This window comes from Salmo salar, chromosome ssa16 (assembly GCF_905237065.1).
Source record: "Salmo salar chromosome ssa16, Ssal_v3.1, whole genome shotgun sequence".
Classification (NCBI taxonomy): domain Eukaryota; kingdom Metazoa; phylum Chordata; class Actinopteri; order Salmoniformes; family Salmonidae; genus Salmo; species Salmo salar.
In genome coordinates this window covers 27,249,796-27,269,686 of record NC_059457.1, presented here as the reverse complement: position 1 = coordinate 27,269,686, position 19,891 = coordinate 27,249,796, and the positions used below count along the sequence as shown (strand labels likewise).

At 43.8% G+C, this 19,891-nt stretch overlaps 1 protein-coding gene across 5 annotated transcripts in view; it reads left to right on the top strand.

The window, feature by feature from the left end:
* LOC106573489 (FERM domain-containing protein 5) overlaps positions 1 to 19,518 on the top strand; it is a 122,386-nt gene extending 102,868 nt beyond the window's left edge. For 4 of the 5 annotated variants that reach the window (XM_014148577.2, XM_014148575.2, XM_014148580.2 and 1 more), the window contains 10 exons: positions 2,083 to 2,180; positions 4,547 to 4,670; positions 6,759 to 6,846; positions 7,083 to 7,171; positions 7,857 to 7,920; positions 8,169 to 8,260; positions 9,410 to 9,484; positions 10,935 to 11,003; positions 11,157 to 11,263; positions 14,494 to 19,518. In XM_014148577.2, the coding sequence (XP_014004052.1) occupies positions 2,083 to 2,180; positions 4,547 to 4,670; positions 6,759 to 6,846; positions 7,083 to 7,171; positions 7,857 to 7,920; positions 8,169 to 8,260; positions 9,410 to 9,484; positions 10,935 to 11,003; positions 11,157 to 11,263; positions 14,494 to 15,077 (1,390 nt within the window). In that variant the 3' untranslated portion in view covers positions 15,078 to 19,518. The remainder of the gene's footprint in view (positions 1 to 2,082; positions 2,181 to 4,546; positions 4,671 to 6,758; positions 6,847 to 7,082; positions 7,172 to 7,856; positions 7,921 to 8,168; positions 8,261 to 9,409; positions 9,485 to 10,934; positions 11,004 to 11,156; positions 11,264 to 14,493) is intronic. The other variant, XM_014148576.2, reaches the window with a different exon arrangement.
* Positions 19,519 to 19,891: the final 373 nt, after the last annotated feature.

The following is a 19,891-nucleotide window of genomic DNA, read 5'->3' as shown; positions in this document are numbered from 1 at the left end:
GCCTGGCCACTTTACCATAAAGGCCTGATTGGTGGAATGCTGCAGAGATGATTGTCCTTTTGGAAGGTTTTCCCATCTCCACAGAGGAACTCTGGAGCTCTGTCAGAGTGACCATTGGGTTCTTGGTCACCTCCTTTACCAAGGCCCTTCTCCCCCGATTGCTCAGTTTGGCCGGGCGGCCAGCTGTAGGAAGAGTCTTGGTGGTTCCAAACTTCTTCCATTTAAGAATGATGGAGGCCACTGTGTTCTTGGGGACCTTCAATGCTGGACCTTTATTTGGTACCCTTCCCCAGATCTGTGCCTCGACAAAATCCTGTCTCGGAGTTCTATGAACAATTCCTTGGTTTTTGCTCTGACATGCACTGTCAACTGTGGGACCTTGTATAGACAAGTGTGTGCCTTTCCAAATCATGTCCAATCAATTGAATTTACCACACGTGGACTCCAATAAAGTTGTAGAAACATCTCAAGGATGATCAATGAAAACAGGATGCACCTGAGCTCAATTTGGAGTCGTTTTGTCCTTAAGTGGTATTGTGTGTAGATTGATGAGGAAAATGTTTTATTTAATCCATTTTAGAATAAGGCTGTAACGTAACAAAATGTGGAAAAAGTGAAGGGTCTGAATACTTTCTGAATGCACTGTACGTGTGCAATTGAGTATGAGTGTGTTTCTTTTGTCTGTGTATCGGTACGTGTGTTTGATTATGTCTATTACAATGTTTGTGTATGTGTTGAAAGGAGGCATACACACCTAGCCTGTTTCATATGAGGTGTTTGACATCTCATATTCATTACTGTCTAGGGATTCATTCACTTGGGTGTGATGAAAGGAACATAGAATGCTGAGTGCTGATAATGAATTGTGTGGATTATGTGTGGGTGAGAGGTTCTGATGGAGTGGGAGAGGGAGGGGAGAAGGGGAGTGAAGGCTGAGGAAAAGAGAGATAGAGAGAGAGATTATGAGAGTGGCAGGGAGGGATAGACCACCTCATCTAGTTGGAGGTCAGGGAGAGGAACGGTAAAAGGAGGGTAAATGATACAAATCAATGACATGTCTTTTTCAATGTTGTTTCCTTGTTAATCAAATGCTGAAAGGATACTGTATAATATATAGCACAATGGTTAGACCACACAATAAGGGAAGAGGATAGGGATGGGTAAAATATTCATTTCAATTCACGGCTGTCCTTCAACAAATCTACCGACAGCAGAAGTGTGAAAGGCAGATAAAAAGACAAAATAAATGTAGGGCAGAAAATTGTCAGGGTACAGCATTGGTGATTTAATGGTATCACCCAGAGAGGGAATGGGAGGTAGTTTTTTTAACACATAATGCTCCTTAAGTGATATGCTATTAACTGTTGTGGAGCTGGTCTAGATTACAAAGTTACAGCCGAGCAAACGTGTCTTTTTGCATTCACATGGGTTCTCCTGGACTTATTCTGGTGTTATTTGTGTCAAGTTGGTGTCAGGGGAATCTGGGGTCCATTTGGTCGTCTCTCCAAATGATCCATTAAACCGTTTCTTTCACGTGTTACATTCACGTTCAGAATCTTTAAATGGGCAAACCTGTACATAAACCATTGCTAACACCTGCATTGTTCCAGGTGTTAGTCTTAGTCTGCAGCCAGTGTAGCTGCATTGTTCCAGGTGTTAGTCTCAGTCTGAAGCCAGTGCAGCTGGTGTATCTGGCAGACAGTGCTGCTGTGTTCTGGGAGGCCCTGGTCCCATCTGGGTTCTAATCTGTAGGCTTGAACAGAAACACAGTCAGTCGACAATAGCAGCAGTTTGCCTCAGGACCTTCCCTACCAAACCCTGTCCCCAAAACTAATTTAAACATCCTTTCCCCAGAAACAGAAAGCACATTTTGTGCAAAATCTATAATTTTTTATTCAAAGCACCCAAGGGAATCTGAAAATCAACATTCTTTTGAGTTTGTCAGTGGTGATGTCTTGCCATGTAGTTGTTTTGCAATAGATCTAAAAATATGTCTGTAATATTGATGAATCTCATTAAAGTAGACGTGTGACTGAGTTTCATGACCTCTGACCTTCTTTCCCCTCTCTGTTCTGGTTCCAGATATTTAGTCTTCCTGCAGATCAAGAGAGATCTGTACCACGGCCGCCTCCTGTGTAAGACATCGGATGCTGCCATGCTGGCTGCCTTCATCCTGCAAGGTACAGTGACAGGACCTGACAGGCTGGATTTGCCTGCCCCACTCTCTGGACTGTATTTTCAAATTACTTCTCCCCTGCCAGTCACCCCACCATCGAGATAAATACCAGCCAGGGGAAAAAATCCTGGATTGTAGTGTAATCAGTTTGTAACGCAAATTATATGTCCTGTGGGTTTCTTACCTCCGTATTGACTGATCTCTACTGTATACTAAAAAGCATGAAATTAGAATTTCATGCAGACAACATGTGCACCTCCATACTAATTTACACTGTCAAACCATAGCTGACAAAGAAAGATGGGACGGATGATAAGTAAGATCAATGCTTTGAATGCATAAACATGAGGTTGCTAGGTTATAAGGTCTTCAACATGATTATCAGGCATCTTGCTATCAGCACTATCGTTAGCTGTTTAAAATCAAAGCAAATTGTATTCGTCACGTACACAGTTTACAGCAGGTGCAATGAAATGCTTATGTGCTTGCTCCCTCAACAATGCAGTACATTATTCAATTACATTTACAGCAATAGAAATAGCCAAGTCCAAAATAACTATTAATAGAAGTAATAGGAGAGGTAGTATGCATAGTAATAATGGAATGTATTACACTGTATTTACAAATATAAAGTGGGTAGTGACTTGGTCACGCAGTAGAATAAATAGTATATACTAGAACAGCAGCTTTGACTGTGTGTGTGTGCATGTCTGTGTGTGTGTGTTCTGAGTGTATGTTTGGGTGTACGTTTGTGTGTAAGGTTTTGATGTGTGGGTAGTCAGTGGAAATAATCTCTAAGGTGCAAATAGTCTCTAAGGTGCAGGTCTATGCAGGAAGACATCTAGGGTTAGCTGTTCACCAGTCGAATAGCTTGGTGGTAGTAGCTGTCAGAGCCTGTTGGTCCGAGACCCAATGCTCTGATACCGCTTGCCAGATGGTAACCGAGTGAACAGTCTGTGGCTCGGCGACTGAAGTCCTTGATTATCTTTCGGGCCTTCCTCCGACACCCTCTGGAGTAGATGTCCTGCAGGGCATTGGGCCGTCCTCACCACCCTCTGTAGAGCATTCTGGTTGAAGGTGGTGCAGTTGCCGTACCAGGTGGTGATGCAGCCGGTTAAGATGCTCTCGATGGTGTAACTGTAGAACTTCTTGAGGACCCGTGGGCCCATGCCGAATTTCTTCAGTCGCCTGAGGTTGAAGAGGCACTGTTGCGCCTTCCTTACAACGGTGGTTGGTGTGATTGGACCATGTCAGGTCATCTGTGATGTCTATGCCAATGAACTTGACGTTTTTTATCCTCCCCCCTCCGTTTCCTGTAGTCCACGATCAGCTCCTTTGTTTTGCTGACATTGAGGGAGAGGCTGTTTTCCTGGAACCACTTGACAGGGCTCTAACCTCCTCCCTGTAGGCTGTTTCATCTCAGTCAACATCAGGCCCACCACCAGTGTGTCATCGTTAAACTTAATGATGGTGTTGGAGTCATGCGCGGCCACGCAGTTGTGGGTGTACAGGGAGTGCAGTAGGGGGCTGACCACACACCCCTGGGGGGCCCCCGTTTTGAGGGTCAGCGTGGCGGAGGTGTTGTTGCCTAACCTCACTACCAGGGGTGGCAGGTAGCCTAGTGGTTAGAGTGTTGGGCCAGTAACCGAAAGGTTGGTGGATCGAATCCCTGAGCTGACAAGGTAAAAATCTGATGTTCTGCCCCTGAACAAGGCAATTAATCCACTGTTCCTAGGCCGTCATTGTAAATAAGAATTTGTTCTTAACTGACTTGCCTAGTTAAATAAAGGTTAAAAAATAAAGAAATAGAAAACCTGCGGCCTACCTGTCAGCAAGTCCTGGATCCATTTGCAGAGGGTGGGGTTCATGCCTTGAGCTCAGTGTCAATGGTGTTGAATGCTGAGATGTAGTCAATGAACAGCATTCTCAGGTAAGCATGGAGCTCACATATAGTAGACCCTCTAAAAACATATTTGAGGGGTACAGGGAGCGAGCCAAAGTCTCCAGAAAGTGCAGTATCAGGTCCCTTGGCAGGTGCCCTTGCTCTGTTCAGGAGGAAGGGCTGCTGCTGAATTAAAGATGTGCTGCCTGGTCACCTTCTCGTCCTTGCTCGCTGGGGGAAATAATTGTCAGGGACTTCAGTGCTGCATGAAGTCACAAATAAACAACAGCAACTCTGGGCCATTTTAAAATGTTGTCATTTCAGAGCTCTGCTGACATACAACACAGGCTGCCTGTGAACCAACACATGGAATGATGTGGATATTAGACATATTACTGTATATACTGTATGTAACCATGTAGGGTTAGAGTGTGGTGCTGTCAAATGGTATATAATTTCATGAATATTTTTCTATCTCTGTGTTCCAGCTGAGATTGGGGACTATGACCCTGGGAAACATCCTGAAGGATACAGCTCTAAATTCCAGTTCTTTCCAAAACATTCAGAGAAGCTGGAGAGACGAATCTCAGATATACACAAGACAGAATTGATGTAAGGACCAATCCACTGTTCCTGGGTCTCTCTCAACCACTCACACATGCACGTTCATGCATACACACAACATTCAACCTATAAGACAACTCAAAGCACTTACAAGTGATTCAACTTTTATAGCGCTATTCATTTAAAATAAATCTCAAAGCGCTGCAATTGTTATCGTCTTGGAGACTAGTTCCTTCACCCTTTTCTCAAACATTTGTTTCATCAAATGGAAAATCTTCTAAAGCTTGCAACTAGCAGAAACAGGCAGATAGACTGGCTAATGGCCCTTTGTTATTTAAGGCTTTTGTAGAAAACAGAGTTGAGATGGTGGAATTGTCTTGAGCACACAAATTAGTACTACCTTTCATTAGAACAGTCATTAGTGTACTAATGATCTGGTAGGGAGTGCAATGCATTACACCTAATGAAGTAGGATAAGGTAGTGTGCACACAACGCACACACACAAACACGCACACACATCACTTTCTCTGCCAGCAGGTTAGGAGATTAAGCATCACTGAGGGTTTCTTCATGATGATACACAGGTTAGCAGATTAAGCATCACTGAGGGTTTCTTCATGATGATACACAGGTTAGCAGATTAAGCATCACTGAGGGTTTCTTCATGATGATACACAGGTTAGCAGATTAAGCATCGCTGATACACAGGTTAGCAGATTAAGCATCACTGAGGGTTTCTTCATGATGATACACAGGTTAGCAGATTAAGCATCGCTGATACACAGGTTAGCAGATTAAGCATCGCTGATACACAGGTTAGCAGATTAAGCATCGCTGAGGTTCTTCATGATGATACACAGGTTAGCAGATTAAGCATCGCTGATACACAGGTTAGCAGATTAAGCATCGCTGAGGTTCTTCATGATGATACACAGGTTAGCAGATTAAGCATCACTAAGGGTTTCTTCATGATGATACACAGGCTGTGACAGACACTTACCGCACTGATCCTTCACGCTCTCCCTCAGGACTCTGAAGGTCATGTGATTGAGGCCGCATGGATAATGGTTTAGCCATAATGAATGAGCTATTTATCCTCCCACAAGGCACTTCTCCTTTGTTTAAACCATAATTAGTATGAGATAATGTGCTCTATAGAAATGAAAATACATTGAAACATGGATTAGACATTTTAACTTTAGCTCAGAGGTGATTTGAAGGTTCTTTAATGTTTGTTGCTATTACTGAGTGCTTTGTCTACACTGAAAAAAGGTGCTTCAGTATCTAAAACCTAAAAAGGTTTCTTTGGCTGTCCCCATAGGCAAACCCTTTGAAGAACCCTTTTTGGTTGTAGGTAGAACCTTTTTGTTTCCAGGTCGAACTCTTTTGGGTTCCATGTAGAACCCTTTCCACAGAGTGTTCTACATGGAACCCAAAAGGGTTCTACCTGGAACCAAAACGGGTTATCCTATGGGGACAGCCGAAGAACCCTTTTGGAATCCCGTGAACTGGTCATGGCCATGGAACATACTTTATACTGTGGAAAGCATGGAGGATGTGACTGCACCCAAATGAGTGTAGTCAGGTTCGTAGATATAGGAGCTGTAAGATAATTCTAGATAAGATCCTCTGCTGCACTCTAGTGGGTTGTTCACGTCTCACCACCAACAAAACACCTGTCCAACATGCCTGGCTGTGGAAAATATCCTTGGAATGCTGAGGCAGGTGCCTATTTCGATTTTTTGAGTGTATCAGTAATTCAAGCCTAAGGGTCGCGGGCATATCTTGATGTGTTTTTTCCATTGATTGTGCTGGAGGTCAGGCTGATACTCACATTACTCCATTGCTATTGGATGTTGAATGGTTGGTGCTTGATTAAATGTTCATTTGTAAAGGCATCTAGGACGGTTGACACACTATCTGCATGTCTGGCTATGTATCCAGATCTCTGTGGTCTATTCAGCATCTGCTAGCTCAGTCTGGTGATCAATCCTCTGTGTAAGGGGAAGAGTTTTGTCACTGTTAATATTATTCAGGCGTTTTACCTTTACTTGTTCGTTTCATAGACCTGGCTGTATTGATGTTAAGTATCTTAATCAGACATTGATGCCATATTTGTTGGTGCTCTCTCTCAGTGGCCAGACACCTGAAACATCAGAGCTGAACTTCCTCCAGAAAGCCCAGATGCTGGAGACATATGGTGTGGATCCTCATCCATGCAAGGTGGCCAATTCTCACACACTGCTGCTTCAGTTTAAGACATTTTCATTTAAAGACCCTTTTTTTCCCCCTCTACTTGAGCTTTGAGGTCTCTCTTGGTAGAACGGACAACAACTTTCTAAAACAAATAGCAGCATATACAGTTATGTAGTATGTTCAGTGCGTGTGTGTATTTGATACAGGTATATCGAGTATTGTATGGTGCTGTTATGTAAAACACTTTTTTCTTTTTCTGACAGGATGTATCTGGAAATCCAGCCTTTCTTGCCTTCACCCCGTTTGGATTTGTCGTGCTTCAGGGAAATAAGAGGGTTCATTTCCTCAAGTGGTGAGTAGAATGATTTCTCCTCTAACCCTAAACCAAAATGCCCTATCTTGTTATACTGTCACAATCAACGGAGTGTGTCCATCTGTCTCTCTCTCTCCTCCTGATCAGAGGGCCAGAATGCATACAGGACTTATAGGTGTCTCATTATGTTAGCTAGTCGCTACCATTCTGGGCATATGATTCCACAGCCTGTCTGTTCAAAAATCAACTTGTTTACAGATTGGATGCTTAAGAGAAAAACATGTTTTCAACCACAACGCAGAAATGTTCAGGCATGCAGCTGTGGCTATAAGAATCTTCAAAGACACATGGATCAATGCTGTATTCTATTCCATACAGCTCCTCTCTTTAAGCCAGTAACCCACTATATTGGGTACTGTAATAGTTCAATATGGGTTAGATATAGAAATCCCACTGCCTAATTCAGTACCGTATGTCTATAATACTTACTAATTCTGGCCAAGTAGACAATGTGAATGTTACAACATGTTACAATATTTATGGCTGCTTTGTTGGTTTTACCCATCCCATGTCGCCAGTTTGCCTGGGATATTATCAGAAATGTGTTCTGTCAGACAAACATGGAGCTTTTTGTGTGATCTTTTAGTGGTTGTGAGGACTTTTTAAAGAGCCTCTCAGTGCAGCCGGATATGTGTGTGTAACTATCCCCTTTCCTTGTGGGCAGGAATGAGGTGACTAAACTGAAGTTCGAGGGAAAGATATTCCATATATATGCAAATCAGAAGGAGGTGAGAGCATGAATTATTGTTGTGTATTGGGGGAGTCAAGCAGAGAGAGCAGTGCAGCAACATACTGGGACTGTTCTAAGGCCATTATACTCCGACAACAGGGCTTGGAGACACCATGATCTAGTCATACCACAGACCAGTGTGTTCAATCAACAGCGGTAGTTACAGTAATGACTCTTGACTCTTGAAACTCTGAGATAAACTGTCAGTTTGTTTTATTTTCCTGCACATTTATTTCTAATGTGCAGGACAAAAAGATCATCTTGACATACTTTGCACCAACACCAGAGGCCTGCAAGCACCTGTGGAAATGTGGAGTGGAGAACCAAGCCTTCTACAAGTAAGTGTTGTTCTTCATCTAGTCTGTAGCTACACATTGTACTCCAGTGTATCTGTGAGAGGGGTCCGAAGGGGGCTCTCCTCTCACCCTGAAGCGTCCTTCTCAGAGAGGGGATGAGACGCGTGGCAACGGTGACCTATTGTGAGTGAGTGTGCACTGGAGTGAGGCAGTGAACACCCCACTGCTCCTCCAGAGAAATTAGTCCTCCTTCCGTCTCAGCAATGACTGATTGTATGTCCTCTACCCACCACCTCTGGGAGGAGTTAAAACATCCCCACCCCCTGCAGCACATCAACACAATGACTGGAGAGAGTGTTGTAATGGATGAGGGTGACAGGGAATGATACTAAGGAGCGTGTGGACTGAGAGAGTGCTCAGGTGATATAAGGACACAGAGGAAGGGGGAGGGAGAAGAGGGAAAGGGGGGAGGAAAGGGCAAGCGTAGGGCAGCTCACAGCACACAGCGAAATGGAATTAGTATGATGAGATTTCCGGCTATAGGGCTGTAGATCTCAGTGGGGACTGGTGGATTTTCAGGGACGCCTGGCTCATTGGCACAGAGTTTCATACTGCTGTAATGAAAGCCATCTGTCTATGAGAGCTACATCCCACAGAAACAGACACATGCACATCAGGCACACACACCACAATTACATCTTTTATGTAATTTTCCCATAGTTATAACTAAGCTATGTCTTACATATAGTATAAATATGCTATTATGTCTTACATACAGTATAAATATGCTAGTATGTCTTACATATAGTATAAATATGCTATTATGTCTTACATATAGTATAAATATGCTATTATGTCTTACATACAGTATACTGCATGCACACATCTCCCAGGAGGACTAGGCACTAGGCCATAACACATGACAGTCAGGGTGTTGGTTTCCAGTCCAACCTGGGCTTAGAGAACCAGATAGCATATGAGGCTGGAAATAAAGAAGCCCATTGTATGTACTAAAAGTGAGAACAGCAAAGTGCGAATAGGCTGTTATGCTGTAGGAGGGAGAATAGGATCAGTCCACAGACTCCTTACAATGTAAAGAGTAAAAATTATTAACAGCTCCCAAAGTTCACCCCTCTTTTCTTTCTTTCCTTTTTCTTTCTTTCCTCTTCCCTTCTTTTCCCCCTTCATCAGGCTGGAGAAGTCGAGTCAGGTGCGGACAGTGTCCAGCAGCAACCTGTTCTTCAAGGGGAGTCGTTTCCGCTACAGGTATAGCCAATTGTGACAGTGAATAGAGGGCACAGCAGAGAGCCCACAGCTGTGCTGTAGAGCTTGTCCCTCAGGAGGGGACCTTTACCTGAGCCTGACACCTCACACAGTAGGCTAGAGGACACAGAGGGGACAGTGTTTTAGTGTAGTGAGCCTGACACCTCACACAGTAGGCTAGAGGACACAGAGGGGACAGTGTTTTAGTGTAGTGAGCCTGACACCTCACACAGTAGGCTAGAGGACACAGAGGGGACAGTGTTTTAGTGTAGTGAGCCTGACACCTCACACAGTAGGCTAGAGGACACAGAGGGGACAGTGTTTTAGTGTAGTGAGCCTGACACCTCACACAGTAGGCTAGAGGACACAGAGGGGACAGTGTTTTAGTGTAGTGAGCCTGACACCTCACACAGTAGGCTAGAGGACACAGAGGGGACAGTGTTTTAGTGTAGTGAGCCTGACACCTCACACAGTAGGCTAGAGGACACAGAGGGGACAGTGTTTTAGTGTAGTGAGCCTGACACCTCACACAGTAGGCTAGAGGACACAGAGGGGACAGTGTTTTAGTGTAGTGAGCCTGACACCTCACACAGTAGGCTAGAGGACACAGAGGGGACAGTGTTTTAGTGTAGTGAGCCTGACACCTCACACAGTAGGCTAGAGGACACAGAGGGGACAGTGTTTTAGTGTAGTGAGCCTGACACCTCACACAGTAGGCTAGAGGACACAGAGGGGACAGTGTTTTAGTGTAGTGAGCCTGACACCTCACACAGTAGGCTAGAGGACACAGAGGGGACAGTGTTTTAGTGTAGTGAGCCTGACACCTCACACAGTAGGCTAGAGGACACAGAGGGGACAGTGTTTTAGTGTAGTGAGCCTGACACCTCACACAGTAGGCTAGAGGACACAGAGGGGACAGTGTTTTAGTGTAGTGAGCCTGACACTTCACACAGTAGGCTAGAGGACACAGAGGGGACAGTGTTTTAGTTGCAAAGGGCAAGGTGCGGGAAAAATAACTGGGCATGTGAAACCTTTGAAAGGTTTTAGAGTTATTGTGTTTCACCTGTTTTATAGTTATTGTGTTTCACCGCAATAGGAACTAGAAATCTAAATGTTCAAATGGTTTCAAATGATTACAGGTGAGTCCAGAGTGTTATGATGAAAGGTTGAGTTGGTTATTTTTTTTGATATTGCAGTATTGTCTTGAGACAGTGATTGGGTTAGAGAGTTGGTTCACGAGGTTAATCTAATCTCAGTTCCCATGTACTGTACTTATGCTTCTCACTGAACTGCTGTCAGTGTACTGTGTGGCACCAGGGAGTCTGGGGTCGTGTGTGTGTGTGTGTGTGTGTGTGTGTGTGCGTGCGTGCGTGTGTGTGTGTGTGTGTGTGTGTGTGTGTGTGTGTGTGTGTGTGCGCGTAAGTCTGAGCTCAATTATTGTGCTCTGTTGTAGTGGACGAGTAGCGAAAGAAGTGATGGAGCAGAGTGCCAAAATCAAACGAGAGCCTCCAGAAATACACAGGTAATATCAATGCTATCCACTAGATGTCAATGGGGGCAGTGTATCATCTCAGATTACAAATATGGGATGTGTGTGTGTGTGTGTGTGTGCATGTGTGCCTCCGTATGTGTGTCTGTGTATGTGTGGACATGTGCATGTTGTGTGTCTCCACAGGGCTGGCCTGGTTCCCAGTAGAAGCTGTCCGTCCATAACTCATGGCCCGCGCCTCACCAGTGTTCCACGCACCCGCCGGAGAGCCGTCCACATATCCATCATGGAGGGTAAGAGTTTGACCTGACCCTTGACACACTCGTCCCCTCAGTCAACCCTGACACTCAATAACAATCCCCTCAAGAATGTGGACAGGAGGGACACAGCTCTGTCAGTTTTCTGTAGCTATATGAACATGTACACTAGACTGGAGAGTTGTGGGAATGTGTCGCAACTCGTTAGTTTGGATCTGTGGTTTTGAAAGTCATTTGTGGATAATTCAATGGAGCAATAACAGAGGGGAGGGTGTTAAATCCAAAGAGTTTTAAATGGATCAGGTTCTTGCTCCTATTTGGGAGCCTGTTATCCCCCTCCCCAGAACACACACGCATATACACACACTGTAACCTGAGCTTGACCATGTCCCGGCTTGTGGGAGTGGAGGGCTAAGTCGCATGTGTGTGTGTCACTCAGGCTGCTCTATTTCAGTGCCAGCTCTCAGCGCTGGGTGTGTGTGTGAGAGTGAGGGGTACAGTGCCAGTACAAAGGCAGTTGGTGCAGCCATCAGTCAGTCCACCTGCCCTGGGGCCTGGGCTCTGAGCCTGCAGGTGGGCCTGCTCCTCCTCTCACACACAGTGATCTGACCTGCCTTTGTCCCTGAGGCTAACCTTGCAGGCTGACACTGCAGCATGGGCTTGGGTGAACAGGAGCAGCATGACTGAAGGTCACTGGTACCTGTCCTTGTCACAGCTGAGTCCCTGCCTGCCTCCCAGTATGTACACCTGGCCATACGCAGGTCTGGCTCTAGGCTGCTGCAATGAGTGAGAGGGTCTGGTGCTGCATGTCTCAGAGAGCTATGAGAAGTGCTCACCCATCACCCCCTGCCTGTGCTGACTGGCTGTCTTACAGTAGTATTAATACCCCTGCTGAAAATAGCCAGGACCTTTCTCTCCATGTATGTCACTGCCCTGGGTGGGGCCTGAACAGGGCCAGCGCTGGCCGTCTGAACACTGCTAGAGCAGGACAGTGGCTCTCGCTAGCCCTCATACTGCCAGTCAAGACAGCAGCCATCGGTCTAACACACATAGCGAGACCACCAGGGCTCTGGGACAGGGACCACCAGGACTGTACAAAGACACACATGCTTTGAGCTCTAGAAGACGCCACCATGGTAAAGTGTCTGATCCGCATCACCACCCGGGTGAACGTCCACCTGCGGATGATCAACCACTGCTACCGAGATGTGAAGGTGCGCGTGCTGAGCCTGGGACCCCGGATGCTGGGAAAGGCCCTGGGCGTCCTGCCCCTCTACCCTGCCCTGACTGGGCAGGAGCCTGACAGCCTCTCCCCTCTGCCTCCCCCCATCCTGCCTGGCACCCCTCCGCCTGACGGCCAGCCCGACAGCCGGCCCCAGTCCAGAACCCCAACAGGTAACCTCATCAGCACCATCCTGGAGTGTGTGTTACACAGTTACCAGCTATCTCTGTGTTAAATCACTCCCACCACATCAATGAGGACCGAATGGAAATGGCACCATGCATTTAATGCTGTTGATGTCTGATCCTCTAAATCATATGGTCCTTGGTGGTCCTTTGTGAATGGAGATTCTTTTGATCTATTTTTCTTTGAGATGTCGGTTCATTTATCCTTTTGTTGGTTTAGAGGAAGTCTTGAGTTTATGGGTCTCATTATTCTGGTTGTGATGGTTGAGGTACAAACTAATGAGCTGATCCTGGTTTGTTGTTGATTTGTGAAGTTATGATTTGATTTTGATTTCAATATATTTTGAATTATATCTTGGCCTTTCAAGGATTTTGATGTCCTTTGCAAAATATATTGTGCAGTCAATTGTTTGTAGGTTGCATTTGGCAATCTGCCCTGCAACCAAGCATATCCTATGATGTACTGAAGGAGATTACCAATGAGTAAAGATGGCCTCTCACTGCCACCCACTTCAGAGGCATCCTGCTTTTGCTTTGACAGAATCTCAGCAGTCAGCATGGTTTAACAGAGCTGGCTTAATCTCGATTTTGTAAGGATTTCTTTTGCCTATGGATGAAAAGCACACATATGAGCATTGACATACGCCTCATCTTCAGGAGATATGTTAATCCCTCTGCCTCTATGAAGGTGTAACATTGCGGTGGCTGTCTGAGGAATGGAACAGTCAGTGCAAGCTCAACTCTTTCTCACCCGCAGTGACGTCTATCCTTCAGCTCTTATAAAGAGAATATATAGATACTTTTGTTTGCATATCCTTTAGGTTTATTCAAACATGCTGCTTTTGCTTTTTACAGGGTAAGCATGTGATCACCGATGAGCTAGCAACCTTTAATGCATCCTAAAGCTCCCTATAGGCTACCCCAGAGACCAATACTGAGTCAATAGTTATTTAGGAAATCATGACAGTTGAAAATGAGAGCAAAGGGAATTCAATTGACATGGGACATTACTTGAAATATTTATATTTATTACTATCTTGTGGATTATGATATTCTCCCTGTTATTGCATAGGCCTGTTTACTTCACATTTTGTGGTAATTATAACTCCCTGTTAGTAGGTTGAAATGAGCAATACTTAGTGGGTGTTATTATCATCCTGTACTTTGACTTGAAGGCCCATCAAGAGTCCATATACAGTACATAGGCCTATATTAGCTTCTGACTGAAAGATAAAACGCACACCCACCGTGACCTTCAAGGTTTAGACCTGGGAGGGCTCAGAGTGCTGTGGGACTAATGAAGGAGCTGCTAAATAGAATGGAGCATGTGTTTGTTGATCTATCTATATGTCATTGGACATTGCCCACTCATCAAACCTTCATCTAGATCAATGATCCAGTCCAGACTCATGTTCATATGATCCACCGTTAAAGCAAACAGATTGCATTATGTTACTGTATAAACACACTGATATACTCTCACAGGATTGAAGCTATCTCTTATTAGACATTAGCACTGCAGTGTTGTGTGTACTGGAAACCCCCTCTCACTCTGGGGATCTATGATCAGGTTTCCCTTCTCAGACTGGTCTGCCTGGAACCTGAGTGTCTCCTGCCTGTTACAGACCTCTTTACACCCCGTTTATGAACTCCTCTATACCTGCTGTACCAGTGTGAACACTAGATAGTCTCTAGATACATCTCATGTCAGTGATCTGTAGTGTATGCATAGTGTGTGGACAGCTGGCGTCTGTAGCCAACTGTACTGGTATGTTTTTATTTCTCCTGAGAGTGTTTCTGTTTCTCTCTCCCTCCCTCTGTTCCCTCACCCTCCTTGCCCCACCCCCCTGCCCTGACAGGTCTGGAGTCGTTGCGTGACAGTGCCCACTCTACGCCTGTGCGCTCTGTGTCCCATGGGGACTCCTTCATGCCGCGCTCCCGCAGCCTGGCCACGAACGCCAGCGAGGGCTCAGCGGTGATCTCTGACGAGGCCTACAGCCCCTCTGACAGCGTGCTGCCCACCCCCGTGGCAGAGCACAGCCTGGAGTTGGCCGTGGCACGCCAGGTCAACGGAGCCCCATGCAGCATCGAGGAGGAGAAGGAGTCGGAGGCGGGCACCCCCTCTGTGGGGGAGGCAGGCGACTTGACAGACAGTAGAGCGGCGGTAGAGGGTGCAGGGGGGGCCTCGTCGCTCAGCGAAGTGGAACAGGTGAATAAGTTTGTTTTAAGTGTCCTCCGTTTGCTCCTTGTGACCATTGGACTCCTCTTTGTCTTGCTCCTCCTCCTCATCGTCCTCACCGAATCCGACCTTGACGTTGCATTTTTACGTGATATCCGCCAGACCCCCGAATTTGAGCAGTTCCATTACGAATACTTTTGTCCCCTCAGGCGGTGGTTTGCCTGCAAGCTCCGCTGGGCGGGCAGTTTGCTCATTAACAAATGAGAGAGAGAGAGTGAGGCCATAGAGTGCGTAAGCCCATTCGGGGGTTTGAGAAGACGATTAAGGCTCCGGAGAGATGGAGGGCAACCCCGTACCAACCATGAACCCAGCTTCTCTCATGATACTCCTTCTGACATACACCTCGGACCACTCCTGGAATCACTGTGCCAGGAGTTTCTCTCTCTCTCCCTCCATTTTGAGTTACTCCCCCTTTTTTCCCCTTTACGTTAGTTTCTTTTTTACAAAGCCAGAAGACATTTTTGCATTTTTTTTAATTTCAGGTCATTTCAGGTATTTTATTTTTTCAAAAAATATAAACAAAAAAATATTAAACTGAAATCAAAGAACTGAAGTATTTTAGAACGTAACTTTTTAGGAAGTAGACATTTTGTTGCAACGAATGAAAGTTGCCTTCATTTACTATTTATTTTTTGGAACATAAAACATTTGCATATGGGAGGAATGTGATGCAAGGATATCAGGAAAGCCACCAAGTCATTGAAATGGTTCAGAACGGAGTGAGCTAGATACAGTTTTGAAAACATCCATCCCAATCAATATACATCTGTAATGATTTTCATTGGATGGCCATCGATCAGAACACCTTATGTGAGGGAAATTAGAGCAATGTGCATTGTGTCTGTCTGTCAAACTGCAAGTGATTGAAATTGAGTAAGTCAGGATGATTACCAAATGCCTTTTATGAAGAAAAAAGTAGATGACATGAAGACCGTTTTGAATTTGGCGGATTGTTTTAAAGTTATAATTTAGTGGAAATGCAACTACTGTATGTGTTTAAAGTAGAAACTGTGAAGTTTTATAAAGGATACAGTTAAATAAACCAGTAACCATGGTGGTTTGTGACCCCATTGTGTCAGTAGCTTTTAGAAGTGTTGATGATCAACCTCATGAAAACACTCACTAGCACCAATGGAACCAGTCTAGGTAGATGTGCAATAATCTTATGGTTAAATACTTCAGTACTTTTGAATGAGTGCATTTGTTTTGTCATATTTCTTAATTTAGTTGTGTCTACATTTCTTTATTATGTTAAGATCTGATGAAATTTAAGGATTTCTTTGTATAAAGAATTTATGGTTTATTTTAGTTACATATCAACCTTGCTCTTAAGTTTGTGTATATCACACTATAATTAATTGTTAGCATAAGAATTACAATGATGTACTTTTTGTACAAAGTAGTTTGTTTCCTAATATATTGACAGTTTTTCCATGTATATTTTAACAGAACTGAAATGTTATTTTGTTATTGAAGATTAAATTATACATTTTTTTAGCGCTGTGTTTCAAGTGAGGTCTAGCATTTATGGACATATTGGAAGGGGGGGTTTAACTCAGAAACAGATATTTTATCCAGATCCACTGACTCCCCACAGATCACACCTCTCTCACTCCACCAGCAATGAAGCATCAGTCACTGTATGCACCCTTTTTAGAAGTCAATACAACTATTTCCAATGCCCACTATGGGCCAGGAAGGCACAACAGATGGTGGAGGAACAATACATATTTTAGAAAGTAGACTGGACTACAATACCAACAGAAAAAGCATAGTCAGTCCAAAGACATGCCTGGAAACATCACAACAAAAGCAGATAGTCAATAGTTTTCCACAGTTTGAGAGGTGACTGTGCAGACTCTTCTGCCTCATAGCTCAAAGGAGCAATAATTCTGCTGTCATGGCTGCTGGATTCTGGGTAAAATCTGTTTTTGTGTTTCTGTCTACCTCCTCTACTGTACCTGGTGCAGGTGTGAGTGCATTTGTGTGTCTGTATGTAGGAATGTAACAAACTTCAAGATGATAATGTGAAGTGTTGACTGAGAAAAATATGGTCTTATTTTTGAAAAGGGAGAATAAAAGAGAGTGATAAGTAAGAGAGATTGGAAAGAAAGAGATTGAGTGAGACAGAGGTACAAGGGACGTCAGAAGAGATGAGCAATGAGGAACTGGTGAGTGACCAGCCTCACATGAAAGTGGCCGGTACAAGTATAGTCAAAGGGGAATGCATATGTGAGCACTTGGTGCTTGTGATTCAATTGGCAGTATAGCCATGCCTGTTTTGGCCTGTTATTTCACACCATGACCTCCACACAGCTGCCCCATGCTCTGATCCCCCAGCAGTGCTGCTGCCTGCTCTGCCCTGGGGAACCCAGCCTGGGCCCATGTAACCAGAGCACTGTAGCCCCTGGCCCTAAGTGTAGTCTGTCTCCCAACAGCACCCTGCTAGTTGAGGTAGACCCAACAATGAAGACACTACAGCATACTGTAGTGCTATGGCTGGGTGTCTACTGTATTCATAACCATTTCAGTTCTTAACCCTCAATCAACCGGGTGGAGCCCAGACATCTGTGGTGATAAATATCCATGTTTATGGCACAGGGGTGGTAAAAGCAGCCCTTAGTAGCAAATCTGGTGCAGTAACCGTTATATACCGTATAAAGGCAGAAATTCCTGAGTCAAATATGCATGCTCTCTATGCTAGTATACCATGCATGCACTTCCAAATGAACAACAGATACAAGGATGGAGGACAACTTGAAAGGTTGAATTTGTCTGTACCTGGACGGGGAGTGTAGATCCGATATGCAAGATAACGGTACTGTTTCATTGTTTTATGCATTCATATTTCCTATTTATTACTTGCCTAAAGCTAAATACTGTAAAGGTCAACAGGACAGTAGGCAGAGTATGTTAGTGTTACTTCTTAAAGGTCAGGGAACTGGAAGAGCAAAAAGGAAGGAAATGTCAATTGATGGTCTACATTCGTATGCATTAGCATTATGTAGCTTCAAATGTCTTTTCAAGCATGCACCAATTAAGGCAGTATCATTCAATGAGCAATAATCAGTCAAACTGTAAGAGCAAATGGACACAGAAATGTAAACAGAAGTCTTACACTGGACATTGTGCTGTTGGTTTTTGCAGTGTCAAAAATCTGTCTACTGTTGCTGTATCTACAAAACCAACAAGAACTCATGATACGCTCCTTTTCCTTTTTTATAAAAACAGTAATAATGTGAAGACAAATACAGTTATCAATGTTCTTAGTATTTACCACATTTTATAGTGTTTCTTTCATTGTTAGTGCTCTTGTTGGCCTTCAGAGTTTTGTTCAACAGTACTTCAATGTGACCGAAGCGTATTTCCCTGTGCCTGGAATCTTTAGTACCTAACAGCTCTGCATTTTAAAAAAGGGGCAAATGAGTGAATGGACATAGACATATATTCAGTGCATCCTCATAAAGTATGGACGACCCTTTCATTTCACAGACTCAAAGGGAAACACTGCTTGCTGTGTAGCTTTGACTTCTCATGCTGTAGATGTTGTGTTAGTATAGGGTGGTGGTTACTGATCCCATGTCATGTTTATGGTCAGCACTTATGGCAGCATGAGTCATCTGTGTGTATGGGGGAAAGTTCTGTAGTTGTCTCCACCTGTATCTGTCTGTACAGGTATGTTGCCTTTGAAAAACCTTGAAACTATACAGTACCTTTAGTCTGGTAATGTCATGTTTAAATTATTTTATTTGACTGATCTCTATTGGGAACTGGCTGTAGTACTTGTTTGTCTGGTAGGTGTTTCAGACTCTTGCTGGTAGTGTGTAAGACAGTATGGAATTGTTCTGATGTTATCTTTGGACATCTGCTATGGTTTACATGCAGTATGTTGGCAATCATTCTGCAGTTAAGTTCTATAGGACAAACTACATTAGTTATTGAACATCAGTTAAATTAGCAAAATTCATTTAAAAAGTCAATACACTGGCCATACCCATAAAGTCTGAACTGGAAACCACAGGCTAATACAGAACATTGACTGGCTATTATTCTGATAAAGGAGGTAAAATATATTCTACATATGATGGCTGTTTGCCAGAGACATGAAGAGTAAACAGTAGCCAAGCAAAAAGGACAGCCTGAAAAAATAATATGCTAGTTTGACTGCAAACAAGGTAAATGGCATTGAGTGTTCTTTTCCTGAAGGTCCCCTTTACTCTCACAGTAATACTACTTAACTAGTAGAGGGCAGACGGAGTAGCTGAGGGAGTTAATAAAATCTGTCATACTATTGTCACCTTGTAATATGCTCCCAAGCAAACAGACACTCACACAGCCATGCATATACATTTAAATAAGTGTATATGCATACCAGTGTCTGTCGGCATGTCTTATGTATTCTGCATCTTTCCATGTCAGGACTGAAGGTTGCTGTTTATTTACGTAATATATGAATATACAAATATATACAAATGTATGTGCCAAATCCAGTCCTTGTTCAGTCTCATCCATTCCGAACCCATGTTTGTACTGTAGGAACCTTCTGTACAACACAGTATAAAATATTGTTTCTCTCTGATAGTCCCTTGTAACTGGTGCCATTAAACTACTCAAACTTGAAATAAACATTGGATAAAAATGTAAAGTGGATTCTTGTGGTTTATGGCTCTTCACTGCACATTCCCATCAATGCAATTAAAATGTCAACATTTTTGTATAATCTTTCCATGAAAACAGTACCGGTATGTCTCCGATAGATTTTCTGAAAGTTAATACTATACTGACGTCTAAAGGAAACCTCTTCATATTGCATGTTTTTGGGGTAAATGGCAGTAAGTACAGTATTCGAAGTAGGTGTTCAAGACAACAACAAAAAAATCAACACAATCTCTGAAATGAGCTTTGTTCAGGTGAAAGCAGGTGAGCAATATCACATTTAGGAATCATATTTTCAGGAGCCTTTATTAAAAGTGGAAACCTTCACAGTTGAAAGGATAAAACTAAGAAATACTGTTAAA